A 19,319-nucleotide genomic window follows, 5' to 3' on the forward strand; every position below is an offset into this window, starting at 1 on the left:
TGTGAATATGGTCTCCCTTTCTCTCTCAAAATATCTGGTAACCAAGACAGCATAGACATGTCACTGGGCTATCATCCAAAAGAACCTAACATTTCTCAATACCTAAACTATGTCATGAGCTATGCTTGCTTACAGGAATTGAAAAGTATTCACAACTACAAAGACCAAGGTGTAGAGCACAAAAAAAACAAGATGGTGGTGAGGCATCATATGCAAAAAAGAACCATATGCAAAAGGGCTCAGTGCAACAGAAGAGTAACCATGCACACCTAAGATAATTTAAACTCCAGGCCACAGCCCATAAATACAGAAGTCTCCCAGTCAGGGAGAAGGTGCTGTAAGAGCCTAAGTTCACCCTCCTCTGTTCCTCGATCAAAGGGTCAAGTTTCTGCTCTGCTTTACTGAACTCAGTCTCCTACTTTTGGCGCAAATGGTAGGCATGGAAGAAGGACCTTGGTTTGGGTCCCTGACCCAGAAGGGTCAGATACATGGGATTAAAGGGATGATTCACATCCTGGGCAGGACGGTGAAAGATTTCTTCACGCTACTCAGAATAGTGTGCAATTTGAAATTTATGAATTGTTTATTTCTGGAATTTTCTATTTAATATCTTCAGATCCAAGTTTGACCACAGGTAACAAATTGTGGAAAACAAAACCATGGATGGGTGGGTGTGGGGGATTACTCTGTATCCCTATAGGACAGTGCTTGGTGTAAAATGAGCCTCAGTAAATATGTACTGGGTAAGAGTGAAAGAAAACAAAAACAAGAAACCTCCCTCACATAGCAGAGAAATGACTTTTCACTCTACAAGTTATGTGCAATGAAAACTTCTGGACCTTTGCAGAATCTCCTCCTGAGTCGGGGGTAGAACTTATCACTTACGTCTAGACCACAAAATATGGCAAAGGTGATGGGATGGTCACTTCTTGATTGCAGTGCAATATATGACGCACCTCAGCTAACTGGAACAGAAGAGTCTCCTGCTGGCTTTGAAAAACCAGGCTGCCATGCTGTGAGATGGCCACATAGCAAGGAGCTATAGAGCCTCTTGGAACCAATTGTGGCCCTGTAAGCCAGCAAGAAAGCAGGGATCTCAGCCCTACAACCACAAGGAACAAATTCTGCCACCAACCACATGAGCTTGGAAGAGACCACTGAGCTCCAGAAGTAACTCAGCCAGCCCAACACTTTAATTTCACCCTTTGAGACGCTAAGCACAGAATCCATTTAAGCCATGCCTATACGTGTAAACTACAGAAAATGTGAGGTAATAATAAATAGATGTTTGAAACCTCTAAAAAAAAGACAAGAAAACATCTTGAGTAGTCAGTCCTCAGAACAACCCTGGGTAAGAGGCAAATTCTGTCCCATCAGCCCTATTATACAAGTATATACTGACGCTTGAAAACGAACCATGGGGAGGAGGTCACAGAGCAATGAAACCACTCCTAAAATCCTGCCACGTCTCCCTTTGACCTCGTGTGTCTTACATTCTTTTCTATGGTGAAGTCCATAGAAATCCATAGAACTAATCTTTGGCATTACACCCAAGGAGCACATTGGCTCCAGTCTGACAGTGCCAGTTAGCACACTATTTCTCTTAGTACATTGTTGAAAAGGCACAAAAAGGCGACAATAGTAAAGGAACAGGGCAACGGGAGAATTTTAATTCTCACACCATTCTCTTTCAATATTTAAATAATTTTTGTAACAGCTGCGAGTGAAACAAGTCTAAACGGAAGACGAGCTCGGCTACCCAGAGCTAAAACGGCCTAGCGCCTTCTCTGCCCACATCCACAATGGACGTTGACTGCAACGCCCCCAACAATCCTCCACTGGCCCCACCCCCCAGCCCGGAAACCCTCCTCCCTACTGTGCCCGCCCTTCTGTCAGAGATCTGCTCGTGATTGGCTGTTCATAGTGTTTGCCGCTTCTCCGGATGTGACGTAACGCAGTGAACCGGAGGAACTGCGCGCAGAGACAGTAAGGGGTGGGTGTACGACCGAGGTGTAACGCGTCTGTTTCGCTGCCCCGGAAGGGGAGCTGCGCGGTTGAGGTGACCGGGGACTGAGGTACTGCTCCGCGGGGATGACAGGCTCTCGAGGTTCACCGTACCCTTCACGCCGGCCCCGCGGGGCCGCTGGGTCCTTCTGGGGAGGTTTGGAGGTGGCGGCGCAGCTTGCTGCGTCACAGCCTTGGCGGCGCTTGAGAATCGTCCTGCGGGTGACCCTGGGCGTGGGGGAGGCGACTGCGGGGCCGGCGGGTGGGTGGACAGGGGCTCTCGCTCGTTGTTGAGGTGCTGAATCATCCTCGCTGGCGGGCCGCATAGCCGCCGCCCGGGCAGATAACGGGGTACCTGAAGCAGGGGTGTGTAGAGCCGCGCGCCGACTTGGGGAGGGTGGAGGCTTGCTGCCGGCTTCCTATCAGAAGAATCTAGTGAGCTGGTGAACTTTGTCTAGGATCAGGCGCCTGAGCTCATCAATGCTTGCAGAAGCCTACGGGGTTGGTATTTCGTAGCTAAGGAACTTGAGTCTCAGAAGTCAAACATTCGCGCACGAGGTCACTTCTAGCATGAGGCAGAAGCAAGATTCCCATCCTGTTCTGTTACGCGACAGGGAGGCCACGCTGACCTAACTGGGCCTCATTCCCAGTAGGTGTGTTGAGGATTAAGGGAGTTCAGCTGTAGGCTGAACTGATGCAATGGTATGAAAGTGCTAGAAGAACTCGGTATTTTCCCAAAGGACATGCCCAGTTATGTACACCCGGTGTGCATAGAGCAGGTGACTGAGCTGGAAGCATGCTGGGATAGGTATTTTCAGCAAGGATTCTTATATTTGGTGGTGCTAGGTAATATACGTATTCCTGTGTTCCATTCCTAGAGGTTGGATCATTAGGACCAGAATAAGACCCAGGGATCTACATTTTGAGATGCATCTCAGATGGTTTCAATACCTTGAATATCTTTATATCCTATTCTGAAGGGAAATGATATTTGGCATGTTTGGCAGAAATTTAATAATGTTCGGTTTCCATTGATGTCTTATAATCTTGCAATGTAGTATGACCTTAAAGAATTATTCATCTCTTCCTTGGATGACATTCTTCCTCTGCTCAAAAGTTATTGAGTGTTCTTTTTAAATTTTCCCGTTAAATGCTGGTATAAATTTTAAGTCAAAACCACATTTACAAAAGGAATCATACACTCTGTAAGTTTTCTTAAGATACTAACATCCACTGTGTATTAGCCACATATCTTGTACAGAGTCATACATTTTGTTACTGTTTAAACTGTGATTTAATCCTGATTTGGTGATCCATCTCAAACTGGATTTTGTGGAATGGATTTCTTGAATTAACAAGGGACAAGCAGAGGATTCATCATTAACATTCAAAAAGGTCACTTTATTCCATTCCATCTTTTGTACTAAAATATGGTTGGTTTCTTCCTGTCTTTGGAACCCCTATGTCCTTTCCTCAATTGGTTAATGGGTTATTTTTTTGTGTCTCTAACTAGCATTTTAGATCTGCTTGGTAAACCTGGTGTACCACCACCATGCTGGCCGCAAGACTTGTGTGTCTCCGGACACTGCCTTCCAGGGTTTTCCACCCAACTTTCACCAAGGCCTCTCCTGTTGTGAACAACTCCCTCACGAAGAATCAATGGCTCTTAACACCCAGCAGGGTAAAGATAATCTGAATATTTTTACATTGTCTGTCTCCCTCTCTGCACCCCAGGAACTTTTTTTTTTTTTTTATAGTATGAAGCGCCCTACTCTACCATTAGTCATTTCCTGAAACAGCCCTGATGATATCCCTTATCTCATATAAAACAGAACTCCTATAACTGTTCCTTTACTTACGGTTCTCGAGTTTCTCATTTAGAGTAATTTGAAGGCTTGAGAGCTATACGGTATAGCATAGCATAGAGATCGTGGAGCCTATAATCAAAAGCTTAAGAACCTAGGAATATTACCAGTTGGCCAATAGCTTTAAGACATTACTAACTGTGTCATTTCAGCTCTTGTTCAGAGAATGATTAAATAAAATCTGTCAGATGAGAGAAACCCATTTCCTTTAATAATAGATTTCCCCTCTAGTAGTCAAAGTAGAAGTATACATTTTGAAATGTGAGGTAGATAAGGAAATATACAGAATTTAAAGGAGACAACATTTTTCCTCTTAAATTTACTGTTCGACTGTTGAAAAGGAACTAAAACAAAGATAGTAGTTATCCCTCCCTTTGGCTTTGTGTTAAAGAAAGATACCTTTCTTGAGCCCGTTTCTCAGATGAAAAAATGTAGCTAATACTGAATGCATGTTTTTAAAACGTTAGTGTTTAAAATATAGTTCTCGAGATATAAGTAAAATCTGTAGTTTATGAAATGGACAATTATTCTGAAACTTAACCTAAGAAGTTAAGTTGTAATGAGTTAGTGAGTCACTTCGAACATAGAGCACAAATAGGGTCTCTGTTTAGTTTTTTAGATTGGCTAACATACTTTAATAGTGCAGTTACATACGTGGAAAATACCATATTACTTTACATAGAGTTTTTAATGTAACAAGATCCTTCGTTTCATTTTATTGCTAACATTCTGTTTTGGTGTGGGTGGTGTGTGTCTTTGTTTTCATGTATGTCAGGAATATGCCACCAAGACAAGAATTGGGATCCGGCGTGGGAAAACTGGCCAAGAACTCAAGGAGGCAGCATTTGAACCATCAATGGAAAAAATATTTAAAAGTAGGTGTCAGTCTTTAGTTTTTAAATGAGGTCTATCAACAGCTTCCTAACAATGTGCAAGTTGTGTACATGTGCATTTTCTGGGAAGAAAGGCAATCATTTTTATCATTTTCAGGGACCTAATGATGCAGAAAAGATTGGTACTTCAAACTGGTTTCAGGGGTTCCCAGTCATAGTTCTTCCAGAGAAAAAGTTTACTTTCATCATTACGTTTTTAAGGATTGTTAATTAATATGCCGTAATCTAAAAGGTATGGAAGTTCATTTGGAGTTGCATAGAATGTTCATTCAAGCATATAATATCTGTATGTTTTAGGTCAAGAGTTTGTCACCAAAACATAGGTGTTAATAAAAGCCTAGCTGTTCAGGAACGGTCCTCTTAACTGGCTGCCCGTATAGGGCCTCTTAGGAAATAATACCTTCATGAAGTCAGTTTGGTTCACAGTTTGCATTTCAGCTTTGCAAATTCAGAAACTAGATTATTAATCTACCCAAAGCCAGTCAAAGAACACTACTGCTCCTTAACCTAGCAAAATGTCAATATATTAGAGTGGGAGAGAGCCCTAATTGGTATCCCTCAGGGCATTTCTGATCAATAGGTTGGCTCTAGAAACCGAATTATATGAATCATAGCGACAGAATAGTAACATTCTTAGTGAACAAATTTAGACTAAAGGGAATAAGATGGTCTTTATGAATACCTTCATCCAGTTAAAGTTGATGAGCTTGTTTCTCAGTACTCTAAAACAAGAGTACCCTCTCCCTTGATGCTGCTGCATAAACACTGATTACATTTTTCTTTGGTCCCTTTTTTTCTTGACTCCACTTAAAGGACCATATTTGCTAATAGCACTTTAGACACAGTGTGATAACGACTGTTAACATTTCTTTCTCGTCTTTATTTTCTAAGTATCACGAGAACATACCCCAGACTTTTATCAATAAAACATATCACTGAAGTCCCCCCACATATACAGACACACTGCCTTCTCCAGTTTTGTTAGAGTGAGATTAAAGGTTAATCAAGTCTGATCTTTTTTGTACTATTACAACTATGTTTTTACTAGACACCTAGTCTTAAGGCCATTTCTGTGTCCCCATATATACTAATTACAACTGTTACAAAGAAGTATGGCATATGATTTTATTACCATCTTCTAAACGTTGAGAAGGGTTTAACCACCAGCATTTTAATTTTTAATTTAGTCAAGACATGACAATATTAACCTGAATTTCCTCCTGTGTTCTACAGTTGATCAGATGGGAAGATGGTTTATTGCTGGAGGGGCTGCTGTTGGTCTCGGAGCATTGTGCTACTATGGCTTGGGAATGTCTAATGAGATTGGAGCTATCGAAAAGGCTGTGTAAGTAAATTGTTCCCAAACAGTTCCAGCCTTAAAAGTTTCCAGTTTTCTTGTCATCTTTACCTTTTGCTACTTTTGCAGTGTTTTATGTCTAATCTTCCAACTATGTAGAAATAGACATGAAAAATAGAATCTCTTGTTTCCCTGACATAAATTTATTCAAACCTAAATAAAAACCTTTTCCCAAAGTTATATGTGTTCAAGCAAGGAGAAAATGTGTTGTTTTATGTATGAGCCAAGTGCTTATATGTTTTCTGTCATTTACTTTTTACGGTAAAGTCAACATATGCATCATCGTTTTCATGATAAATGAGTGAATAAGATTTAGAGCAGTCAAGTAGTATTTACAAGGCCTCCCAGCTAGTAAATGATTCAACCAAAATTCATATCTATAATCTTATAAATTAACCATGTTGTGTTTTTTGCAGAATTTGGCCTCAGTATGTGAAGGATAGAATTCATTCTACCTATATGTACTTAGCAGGAAGTATTGGTTTAACAGCTTTGTCTGCCCTGGCAGTGAGCAGAACTCCTATTCTCATGAACTTCATGATGAGAGGCTCTTGGGTGGTAAGTCGGCTTGTTTTTGTTTTCCTTTTCCACTGCATATCAAAAGACAACAAATTGGGGGAGGGATGTTAAATGGAAAGAATACCTTACTGCATGGAACAAGTGCAGCTGAGACCAAGTAGGAAGTACATTATGAGGTAAGCTTTTCTTTGTTGAATATGTATTTTATAGCAGCAAAAGGGTTTGAAACCGAATTTACAGGCATGTCCTACTTACCGAGCAGCAGATACCAAACAGCCTCTATTTTATAGCAATTTATTGAAAAATAAGGCAGACCAAAACCTGTGTAGACATCAGTGGAAAATACCTGTCACAAAAACCCAAGCAAGCATTCTCTACTATTAAGAGGAAAACAGTGCTGCAACTATTCTCCATTTTTTTGACCCTGTATAAGTTATGTATTCAAGGAATGTTTCTTGAGTATTTGTTGTTTTGCTAGATACCAAAAAAGGATTTCAAATGTGGTGCCTTTTTTCCTACTATCTAGTTGGAGAGACGAATTGTAGTAAGTGTTGAAGGATATACAATAAGAAGTAGAAAGTGTAAAATCAGTTGAATCACTGTTTTTGTTTTGGACTATTAGGGAAATTCCATGAAGGAGACATTTATTTCATCAGGACTATTGAAGCCTAGCATTTTCTATTTTGGGAGAGGACAAGGGTAGTCCACGTTGGCAGAACAGCTTGAGCAAAGAAGGTAGTCAGTAAAAGTACTTTGCAATCCCATTAGAGTGAAGTTCAAGTATTTGAGGTCTGGAGTGTAAATTAGGGAATGTTTGCCAAGCTGAGGAGAATGCCTAAGCAGTGAGAGCCCATTGCAGATTCTGGAACAGCAAAACTCTGGTGTGCATTTGCGTATGTAAAGCTAAGGTGGAAGAGACAAGTAGGTGTACTAGTTATGCCTTTGTAAGATCTGGAATGAGGGATGATACTGTGAACTGGAGCAGTAAGTGAGGCTGGACGGGGAGGGAACATGGGAGTTTGTGTAACACGCACAGCTTTCCCTTGCACACTGGTTCTCCCCATACGTAATCCAAACCCCATCTAACTTCCAGATCCGTAACACTTCCCGCATACTGTACATTTCAAAAGGAGAACCATTTAACAGTACTATTGCCGTTTGGATAGTCTGATATTCTTAGGATATTGCTTCTTAAATCGTGTCACGTATTGCCTAGCCTAGAGGTTCTTGAAGGTACAGAATAAGCATGGTGCTTACTCAGTTTTAATCAAAGGTAAATAATTTAAAATAGTTGTTTTTGTAATAAAGCAAACATGGCTTATTGAGGAAGATTAAAATATGCAAAAGAGTTTAGCCCCTAAAATAAGACTTCAGAGAAGTTTTGTTCTTGGGCCATGTTCTCAACCCCCTGTGGGTGTAAGATCATTTTCACCTCCTGTGAGGGCTTAAGTAAAATAGTTTGGAAAGCCAGACAGGTGCTACAGAGATGAATATGTGGCCTTTGGAGGGGTGCAGACACATACAGGTAATGTCAGCGTTGGTCCAAGTGCTTTTGGAACAGAGGAGAGGCATCTGACACCTCGTGGCAGCCGAGGGACCTACCTGTAAACCTTCCCAGACGAGGAGGTAATCCTTGAGTAAGTCAGACAAATAGGAAGGAAATAGGCACAACAAACAGAATTAGAGAGGCATGAACCTGGGACATGTTTGCAGCCCTACCCATTCAGTGTAGCTGGAGCATGGACTATGGAAAGGTAAGAGCCAAAAAAAGGGAACTGAATCATGAAGTACCTTAAGAGAAAAACAGAATTGTGATAAATATCCTGAAAATGCTTTGCGCCGAGATGTATGAAGTAGTTTTTAGTAAGTGTTTCTTCCTTGGAAAATGGGAGAGCAGAACCCAGTGTGCTTTCTGTATCAATATGAGTGAAGTCTTTCCCATTCTCAGCAAAAACAGATGTTCTGTTTACCTGTCCTTTGCATCAGAGGTTGCCCATTCAGGTGCCTGGGTGTCAGTGCAGGAGAGAGAGGCAGGGCTGCTTTGTCAAAGGGGATTATTGGCATCTAGAGAAAAGCCTTCCCCACTAACAGCATTCACTTCAATTGTTTGAGTAGTTGGCCAAAACAAAATACCTGCTGCCTGCTTCTGTCCAAAGGCTGCAAGTTTGCAGTCACTGCTTTAAATTTCCTGAAGATTCATTATTGTCTTTCTTATGTTATCTACATTTCTTCCTTGTTATTTATGCACAAGGAATATTTAAATGTCATAACAATGGAAGTCTAAAACAGGCAAAGAAAAGGGGAGAGGACCAAATCAGCCAGAAAACTAGGAGGTTATAAACATAGAATCTTACTTCCCATCTTTCCCATGTGCTTCTATTTTTCAGGTTTTCATTTTTAGTAAATACGGAGTTCAAGGCAGTGTGCTATATACCAGGGGTGCCAAAAAATGTATACAGATGACTTGTATTCATCTTTTGTTATGGTATATATTATTACAATTTTAATGCAGCTTTTTCCTTTCTTAAAATGTGTACACATTTTTTGGTACCCTCTGTATATATTCAAATTGGTATATCATGACTAAGTTTTTTAAATGCTGCTTGTACTGCCCAAATCAATATAATTAAAAATATTTATTCTGGGGTTCTTAAAGGGATTTTGTTAAATCTCTAACGAGAAGGAAATTTGTAAAAGATGGTGCTGTCAGTCAAAGCACAACACATTCACTTGAAGGTGTCTGCAAAACTTGATGTATGGCGGTAGGGGGCACTCTTGCTAAGCTGACCAAACTGAAATAAACCCAAGGTCTTTAATGTGCTAGAAAAATACTGGATTCTATTTATTACCTTCGGTTTTGTAAACATGCTTTATTGGAGGGACTAACTGAACTTAAAACTCGTTGGTTTTTACTTTGTTATTGTATAAGAATCGGTTTTTCTTAGTAATATGTGTCTTTCAGGCAATTGGTGCAACCTTTGCAGCCATGATTGGAGCTGGAATGCTGGTACAATCAATACCATATGACCAGAGCCCAGGCCCAAAGCATCTTGCTTGGCTACTACATTCTGGTATGTTCTAATTTTCAATTGTTATTAAGCAGTCTTTAATACTGTATTTTTGGTGGTTCTTCGCAACCATAAATGATTTGTACATAATTTAATTAAGCCTCATGTTTAGAAACCAGTTAATGGTTCTGATACTGGTTCTAAAACCGTGGGCATCCCCAATATTACACTTGCCTTCTGTGACAGTCTATAATAGTATATGTAGAGATTTATTTTTGTGTATTTTGTCTAATACCAGGAATATTTCAAATCTGATAAACATCACTTGAGAATTGTTTTTCTTGTGTATCTTTAAAAAAATAAAAAGCAGGGTGAAGAGAAGGAAGAGGTAAGACACATAAAAGAATAGGAAATTTTTGCAGTGTAGCATTGGGGGAAAAGCAGTGCTTTGGGATGCCGGGGGGGGGAAGATCTTCAGAAATGCACATTTGTGTTTGATACACTTAGCTGGGTCTGTAGTAAGATAGTTCTTGGCCCAAAGTTACCACGAGCGGGCAAAGGCTGTTCACCCAGGTATTGCAGGACACTTTTAGTATCCTTTTAGGTATAGGTTGTGATAGCTCCCTTAACGCAAATATTTTAAAGTTTAGACAAAGTGTTTTCCACTTCAAGTACCCCAGGATATTCTCTCTGGGTTAAATAAAGAACCAACCAGACCCAGAAACAAAAGCACTTCTTAAATGCATGGTCTCTACCACAATGCAAGACATTTAGAAGTATTTCCCTGAAGCTTCCAGGGAGACAGGCTCTGAGATGTTTTAATATGGTTAGTAAATGGAAATTCGGTTTTTGGCACTCAATGTTGACAAATTTGTGATGTGAAATAAGTCGTTTATCTTCTTCACGTGCTATCTTTATTTTGGTAAATGTGTGTGAGACAGCATGATTTCCCAACCTTGGTTTTCAAGTCTGTCTTCTATTAGGTATTAGTTTATTCAATCATTGATAATCTCCATAGAGCTTTATACCCTGTTTCCCCAAAAATAAGACCTAACCGGACAGTCAGCTCTAATGCGTCTTTTGGAGCAAACATTAATATAAGACCGGTATTATATTATGTTATATTATATTATATTACATTATATATTCAAGTAAGACCGGGTCTTATATTAATGTTTATTCCAAAAGACGCATTAGAGCTGATTGTCTGGCTAGGTCTTATTTTCGGGGAAACACTGTAGGACAAAACCTTTGAGAATGGGAGGGAGGTGGAATATTATCTTCCAGTACCAATAACCTGCTTTTAAGAAAAATAATTATTCAAAACATAGTATGTGCATTTGCTAAATATGTATCCTTTCATTGAAACACAAAATTCCTCACCATCTGAATTTTAATATTTATGTTTCTAAATCTCTGTTGTAGTATTTTGGCCAGTGAATAGTCTGCACCTGTTTCCCATTTTAGACACTGAGTTCCGGAGAAAACAAATTCAGTGTCTTTTTATCTGATAAATAGTAGATACTTATACTTACTGAACTGAATTATAATAACTGTGTGTTGTGTGTCCTTTTTATTATTTTCAGGTGTACAAAACAATGTAATAGACATTCACACCCCTCACAAAGTGATAACCCCTATCCGCCAATCTACCACCTCTCTGACATGGTATATAGCTGTTACAATTCCATTGACTTTCCACCCATTCATTCAGTGTTTGATTTGTTAGGAGTCACAGGACTCAGCATACAGTTGTCCTCAGAGCTAAGGTTTATTACAACAAAAGGATGCATGACAGGAACAGCAAGGGGAAAAGATGCAGGCAGAGTCTGGAAAAACACACAGTCTCTCAGTGCTCTCTCCTTCCTGTGAAGGGACACACCAAAAATGTGAAAAGTGCAATAACGTGCATTGTTTCTACCCAGGGAAGCCCCTTAGAGACTCAGTATCCACGGTTTTCACTGAGGGTTGATCATGTAGGCACCCTCCCAGCAAGTATCAAAAGCCAGACTCCGGGAAAGAAAGCAGGCCTAAAGTATAATTCACAGTGTTTACACAAGTAGTATAACCATATCAGTTAGAGAGTGGCTCAAGTGCCAAGTTCTCAGATGTCAGTCAAGGACTAACCTTGCAAGGAGGCTATTGTAAAGATAGCCGTAGGCCTGCTGTGTCAACCCATTCTTGCACAATATGAAGGCCAGTTTTTTTTCTTTATTTTTTTGTTCAAAATATGCTTTATTCTTCATAAGTATCTTCAGAAGCTGTGCATATATTCAGAAGCTGAAGCATGTTCATTTCATAGATAAGGAAGCTGAGGGTGGGTGAGGTCACACACCAGGAAGCGCCGAAATCAAGACTAACACCCCAACCTTATTTCTTCAAGACCCACGCTGTCCATTTCTTTATTCACTGACATGGGGTCTGGATGACCCAAGGGCAACCACTCGCAGCATCAAAGGGACATCAGAGCTGGCTTTTGCCCTGCTAGTAACATCCAGATACATTCCATTTTCGTTTTTTATCCAGATGTTTAGCACCACCATGTAGACACAGCTGTGGTCTCAATTAGGACTAAGTGATAATTTGCCGGAATTACTGAGATTTTCATTGAAAAACTATTGTAATTGTTACTCCACTGTTTTATTGAGATATAATTGATACCTAACGTTATGTGAGTTTAAAGTATACAGCATGTTGATTTGATACACTCACGTATTACAAAATGATGGCCACCACCGCATTAGCTAACACCTCCGTTCCATATTTACCATTCATTTTTTGTGGGGAGGACATTTAAGATGTACTCCCTTAGCAATATGAAAGTGTGTGATACAGTGTTATTACCTGTCAAAAGTTCAGAAATAACTGAAGTAAAACCAATGTATTATCGAAATAGTAATTAGTAAAACTTTATTGTGCACACACCAAAATGACAGTTTGCAAACCAGGAACACTCAACCAAAAATATGAAATGGGGCTCGGGTATATTATTATAAAGCAGCTTACGTAGTGAGAAAGCAGTGACTGTTCTTTATAGAGATTGGTTATAATATTAGAATTTTCTATGATTATCTCATACCAACCTTGGGAAACAGATCAGGTTTTCCTTATGATTTCCAAAGGCATAAGCAAGAAACAACCCAGGTAAGGTAAGCTAGTCGTGCAAAATAAACTAAACTGAGCTTTATTTGTATGACTAAACTGGTTTTCTTTGCCCAGGGAATGTTTAAGGCTGCTCTATTTTTTTTATTTTTTTATTTTAATGACACTGTGCTATATATTAGATCCCCAAACTTGTTAGTCTTATAACTGGAGTTTTATACCAGTGCTCACCATTCCCCTCTCCCCAACTCCTAGTAACCACTACACTACTCTGTTTCTCTGAGTTTGACTTTTTTTAGCTTCCACATATAGGTGAGATCATACGGTATTTGACTTTCTCTGTCTGACTTATTTCACTTAGCATAATGCCTTCAAGGTCCATGCGTGTTGTCAAAAATGGCAAGGTTTCATTCTTTTTTATGGCTGAATATTTCATGGTATATATGTACCACCTCTTCTTTATTCATTCATCCATTGACGGACACTTTGGTTGTTTTCATATCTTGGCTATTGTGAGTAATGCTGCAATGAACAATGAAGATCCTGATTTCAGTTCCTTTGCTATAAACCCAGAAGTGGGGTTGCTGGATCGTATGGCAGTTCTAGCTGTGATTTTTTAAAGAACCTCCGTACTTGTCCTCTGTAGTGGCTGTACCAATTTGCTGAATGCCACTTTTCACTCACAATAATAATGCTGAGTTATCCTTGTTAGATTTGTGGTTGATTTGTCCTTAAGCAGCAAAACATCTATTACCATTTAAGACTTTTACTAGAAAGTATCATTGAAAAGTCTCTGAATAATCTCCTTAAAAGTTTTGCTGTCAATTGCAAAATTGATGGAATTTTTATCCCATGTCTTTCCTAGAGCAAAAAAAAAATTGTTTAATTATTCACCATCATGAAATACAATTACCTTATGACTTGATTTAGAAAATGTTATTCTTGCAAAAGAAATATACTAGTATTGAAATTTCAGTATGATGATAGCTTTGTGCCTATTTGTGAATTAAACTAATGTTTAAGTAAAGGATTAACTTGTTCTGCGCACTACTGAAGTAATGCCTAAGATTTTTTTATTGAGCTTTGCTTCATTACCTTTGCTTCATTATATTGATAATTTTTATGAAAATGTTTATAAATATCTGACAAATTATTTTTTATAAGCTGTGATAACATTCCCTACTATGCAAGGTAACAGCAGTGTCTTTCCTTGAAGTTTCTGTATTTTTAGATTAGCATGTACTCATTCTCTCATTTTACTTTGTTTCCTCTTGGCAGCAGTAGGTTTGACTTTGAGTTATTCATTTTAAGCCATTTTATCTCAATTCTTACATACATGAATATTATTATAAAGATTAGTATTAGATTCAGATCCAAATAATGAACTACACAGAATTGGACAAAGTTACTAAAAATTTCGATTAGTGTTTGTACTTGTGATTTGTGACTATTTGTCTAGAAATACTATTACTGTTACGATTTAGAATTTGGATAGCCACAAGTTTTGGTTGTGGAATTTGGGGGGTAATATTACCTAAATCGGCAAAAGATTTTCTCTAATCGTACTGTTTAATGACAAGGTATATAGTATGTTCACATGGGATGTTAGTTAGAAGTGGCACTTCCCCCGGGGTTGTTATTTAGTAAATACTGAAGTGTCCACTTGCTCTTCCTCCAGGTGTGATGGGTGCAGTGGTGGCTCCTCTGACAATATTCGGGGGCCCTCTTCTCATCAGAGCTGCGTGGTACACAGCCGGCATCGTGGGAGGCCTCTCCACTGTAGCCATGTGTGCGCCCAGCGAGAAGTTTCTGAACATGGGCGCTCCCCTGGGCGTGGGCCTTGGTCTCGTCTTCGTATCCTCACTGGGTAAGCCCCTGTGCTTTGACACTTGGTTCTTGGTTCATGATGTCCCCAAATAATCTTACGTACTCAGGTTTTCTACTGGAGGCAATATATTGAGTCATTTTTAAAGTTGTTTAAAAGATACATGCTAGCCTGATCACTGCACTGTACACCTGAAGCTGAACAATAATGAATGCCAACTATAATTTTATATATATATATACATATATATATGTATATTTGTATGTATGTACTTACAAGAAGCGGAGTACAGCATTAGGAATAGAGACGGGAAATGTAATGGCTCTGTGCGATGTCAGAGGGGTACTGGATGGGGGAGGGGGGTCCGCAGTGTGAGGGATATAAATGATAAACGGCTAAGTATTACTTTGTGTACCTGAAACTAATAAAAAAAAAAGATACATGCTAAATTGACTGAATTTTCTTATTTGGCATAATAGTAAACCATTATTATCGGTTTTACCAAATACATCTAAAATGGCAATTAGTCTGCAAACATGAAAATTGCTCTGATGCAAGAACCTTTCTATAACGTGGGCCAGTGACCCTTTGAAGGAATGAGTATCATGGGTTTTGAACTGAATGTACGTAACATTAGACAGTGCTTATACTCACATGTTATCTGTGCAGTATACCAAAGAACATTTGTTTAAGCAATGTTAATTATAAACCCAGCTATAGAAAAGTCCTTTATTAAAAAAAAAACAAACAAAAAAACAACACTTTTTTCCCATTTTGATTTCAGGATCTATGTTTCTTCCACCTACCACTGTGGCTGGTGCCACTCTGTACTCAGTGGCAATTTATGGTGGATTAGCTCTTTTCAGCATGTTCCTTCTGTATGATACGCAGAAAGTAATCAAGCGTGCAGAAATAGTACCAGTGTATGGAGTTCAAAAATACGATCCCATCAATTCGTAAGTAGTCTTTGATGCCTTCCCCTGTCATATAAAGACAGTTGAGTTATTTTATCCTATTTTGTTTTATGGCTGTATTCATTTCCTAGGGCTGTTGTAAAAATTATACAAACTGGGTGGTTTAAAGCAACAGAAATTGATTCTCTCGCAGTTCTGGAGGCCAGACATCTGAAATCCAGGTGTCATGAGGGTTGGTACCGTCAGAGGGCTCTAAAGGAAATGTGAATTCCTCCCCTGGCTTCTGTTATAGCCAGCAGTGCTCACTGGTCCATACGTCGCTCCGGTCGCTGCCTCTGTCTTCACATGGTGTTCTCCTGTGTCTGTCTCTGTCCCTTCGCTTCTTAGGACAGGAGTCAAATTAGATAAGGCCCACCCTACTCCAGAGTTACTTCATCTTGACCCACATCTTCATTACATTTGCAAAGACCCTGTTCCCAAGTAAGGTCACCTTCACAGATGACCAAGGGTTAGGACTTCAACATATCTGTGAATTCAACCCACAGCATTGGCCTTGGCATGTTTTACTATTTTATTTCTGTTGCTGTTGGGTCTATTCTCTCTCTAATAGGCTATGTATCCACAGAAGTTTGATTGTCTTACAACTAAGTGTAATATTTAGGTATTTATTCAGTTAATGAAGAGTATTTTACGTATTTTTGTTAATTAGCCTTATGGTGCTCTTGTTGGTCAATTTTATATTTAACAAACTTTAGAACTGAAGAAAAGATGTATTAGTCAAGTATTAGTTGTTGGAAAGTGTACATAATTGACTTGAAATGTTTAATAGAAAAGCCTATTTTATTAAAAATCGGAAAACACCTCAGTTTGAAAATTTTGTTTTGGAGATACTCAAATTTAGCTGATGTTAAGAGTTTTAATATAATAATGCTGTGTCGTTTTCTTGGCCTTTCCACTTAAGTTGGGTATTTTATTTAAATTTTCTTGAGTTTCATGGTATCATCGCATTTTTGAAAGGAATTTATTTTTTTCTTTAAAGCTAAAAATGTAACTATTTTTTTAAATGCTACTTATAATGCTTACAGATTTAACAGTTTCTTTATTTGGGTGAAGGGGATGGGGTGTTATGGGGGTATATTATATTTTAAAATGCCAGACTTGGCATCTAACACATTTTTGTAAAGGGGTTTCTTTGGTTTTGTTCTGATTTTATTGTCTATCACCATCACCCCTTCCCCCCCACACGAAATACTGTACTCAGAGTGTTAGAGGCTAAAATAATGATTTTTAAAATGTTTAAACTTTCAACATTTAAAAGATTAATCTGCCAGAAGAAAATCTTGGCTGTTTTCTAGTCTCGGACTTCCTTGTTGGCATCTTTTTAAAAATGTCCATCTTGTATACCTAGGACAGACACTCAGTACTGCTTTTCTTTTCTAGATTAAGAAATAGCCTTTATCGGGTGGCCTGTTCGCTCAGTTGTTTAGAGCGTGGTGCTGATAGCATGAAGGTTGCCGGTTCAGTCTCCACATGGGCCGCTGTGAGCTGCGCCCTCCTTAAAAAAAAAAAGAAAAAGAAACAGCCTTTATCATTGTTATTAGAATTACATCATATTTAGCAGAATTCTTTTCTTTTCTAGGATGCTGGGAATCTACATGGATACATTAAACATATTTATGCGGGTGGCCACTATGCTAGCAACTGGGGGCAACAGGAAGAAGTGAAGTGCCTCAGCCTCTGACTCCTGTACGGCCCCAGCTGTCTTTCCTGTGTCATAGAGGCGGGTGTTCGTTACATAGTTTGTTCAAGCAACTTTCATTGAAGTTTAGAAGATAAGAAGTTATCATCATGTTTCAAATGTTCCAGTAATGTGATGCTTCAGGTCTGCCTTTTCTTCTGGAGAATAAATTCAGTAGTTCTCTTCCAAATAAGCATACATATGTCCAATGCTCATGTGTGAGTGATTCTGAACTATTTCAATGAATGTGAAAACAGATTTGTGTTGTGAGAATTTAAGTGTTTTATCTACTTTTAAATTGATTTGGTTAAGTATTATAAAAATTAGCAAAATTCTATTTACCTGCATCTATTTTGGAATGCAGAATGTTAACAAGTAATGTCATGAGTGACATAGAAGTTTGGTGAAGGGGTCAGAGGGAAGGAAAGCGTCACCTACAGGCCTTCTGTGACTACATAGAACTTAGGACTTGTGTCAGTGGCGGTGAGCCAGTGAGACGGCTCATTCGCTGAACTTACAAAAGAGCATAAAACGAAGACATAGGTGATGCATTTTCCTGCTGTTCCTTTTAGTGCTCTCTTTATAACGTACGTGTGATCATGTTTGGCTTCTCATTGTTTGACATTGTTCTGACAGTCCAGAATTCTATTCATATGGAGAATTCCTTATATGTAATATATATATGTGTAAGTTTAATTTTTGAATCTTCTAGCACAAAATATCCTTAAAATAGCTTCTCAGGATAAAATATTCAAAACACGGAAACTTGTACTTTCTAGTATACAAACAATATGTTCATAATTGCTGAATTTTTTGCATATTTATTGAAATGCTTAATAGAGTACACACTTGCCTTTCTCATCTCTGCAAGCTTTGAAGCTTTTATTAGAAAATCCTGTTTATGACTTACCCTTGAGATTATGAAAGCAGTTTTTCTCCTAAGACTTGGTTTCTTGCATTCCCTCTCAGACTAAGCACTAGGAAAAATGAGTCATTCTTCACGAACTGTATCGATTAAAAATGTAATGGTCAGAATGCTTCCTTGGTGTGTCCCCTAGCCGAATTTTCCTTCTCTCCTGCATAGACCATTACTTAACTCTCTTGTGACATTCGTAAGTTTTTTGATAACAGAAGAGTTAGTTTTGGAAGTGCCTAATGAATGAAGTAAGTGTATATGGTTATTGAGATGATTATTGTTCTTGATAAGCATTTATTACATTAATTCAAAAATAACTTCTAACGACCTCAAATTACATAGGATGCCTATTTTTGAAATAATAAAGGTTCCGGCCAAATGGTGTTCGCTCTATAATTTTTCTAGCTGATCCATATGTATACCATTTGAATAGGGGATTTGTTCAAGAAAGCAACTTAGTCTCTTACCCAGTATAGTATATATAGTACAGTATGATTCTGACTAGTACTTACAGCTAAACTGCCTTTCTTTGAACCCCAACTCTTCCACTTTTTATGTGACCTAGGCAAGTTATGTAATCTCTCTGCCCATTTCCTCATCTATAAAATGAAAATGATAACACCTGATAGGTTTAAAGTGAAATGTGCTGGCACTTAGTAAGCACTATGTAAGCTTTAGCTGCTATTGCCGATTTGTTTTAGGATTTTTTCCCTAGGAAATATCTAGATGCCAAATTTCTATCTTTTCTTTGTCTACGTTAGTCCCTGTACAATGTCAGTATGATCTTAAAGTGAAATCGTAAAGGTCCTATTGTCTTCAGTCACATTTTAGAACTCAGAGTTTATATCCTTGTTTGAATGGTATCACACACAAAAAACAAAATAATAATTTTAACAGTGGGTATCAGGCAGAAGCTTATCTAGAAAATCAAGGTTTTTGTTGTGCTTTTTTTTAATTTAATAACTTAGTATTTTAACTTCTGACTTTGCTAAGACAGTGAAGACTTTTCAGTATAAAAAGCGAGTTACATAAAATGTGAATTCTTATACTAGATCTAAAGTGATAACGGAAAAATCCCAGGTTCCTTGGCTCTCTTACCATACTACTTCCCTCACTCACATCACTCATAGGAAAGAGTGAAGACCTGAGAGTTGATAGGTTTTGGGCAAAAAAGAAAG

At 38.6% G+C, this 19,319-nt stretch overlaps 1 protein-coding gene across 5 annotated transcripts; it reads left to right on the plus strand.

Annotated features, from left to right (window-relative positions):
- Nucleotides 1-1,931: 1,931 nt before the first annotated feature.
- GHITM (growth hormone inducible transmembrane protein) lies at nt 1,932-18,525 on the plus strand. 5 transcript variants are annotated; one of them, XM_033130735.1, is made up of 9 exons: nt 1,932-2,036; nt 3,516-3,685; nt 4,645-4,744; nt 5,996-6,107; nt 6,536-6,677; nt 9,601-9,709; nt 14,427-14,615; nt 15,358-15,529; nt 17,127-18,525. In XM_033130735.1, the coding sequence occupies exons 2-9, from the start codon at nt 3,557-3,559 to the stop codon at nt 17,209-17,211; spliced, it is 1,038 nt and encodes a 345-aa protein (XP_032986626.1). In that variant the 5' UTR covers nt 1,932-2,036; nt 3,516-3,556; the 3' UTR covers nt 17,212-18,525. The 5 variants fall into 5 exon arrangements, with proteins under 5 accessions (XP_032986626.1, XP_032986625.1, XP_032986629.1 ...); XM_033130734.1 differs by having other exon boundaries at nt 1,940-2,075; nt 3,518-3,685; XM_033130738.1 differs by having other exon boundaries at nt 1,969-1,993; nt 3,518-3,685.
- The last annotated feature ends 794 nt before the right edge of the window (nt 18,526-19,319 follow it).

The sequence above is a fragment of the Rhinolophus ferrumequinum genome, chromosome 16 (assembly GCF_004115265.2).
Source record: "Rhinolophus ferrumequinum isolate MPI-CBG mRhiFer1 chromosome 16, mRhiFer1_v1.p, whole genome shotgun sequence".
NCBI classification, from domain to species: domain Eukaryota; kingdom Metazoa; phylum Chordata; class Mammalia; order Chiroptera; family Rhinolophidae; genus Rhinolophus; species Rhinolophus ferrumequinum.

Coding starts and splice junctions, on each gene's coding strand:
- GHITM (XM_033130735.1), top strand. CDS start 3,557: ATGCTGGCCGCAAGACTTGTGTGTCTCCGGACACTGCCTTCCAGGGTT. Junction 14,616..15,357: donor CGTCTTCGTATCCTCACTGG/GTAAGCCCCTGT, acceptor TTTTGATTTCAG/GATCTATGTTTCTTCCACCT. Junction 15,530..17,126: donor AAATACGATCCCATCAATTC/GTAAGTAGTCTT, acceptor TTTCTTTTCTAG/GATGCTGGGAATCTACATGG.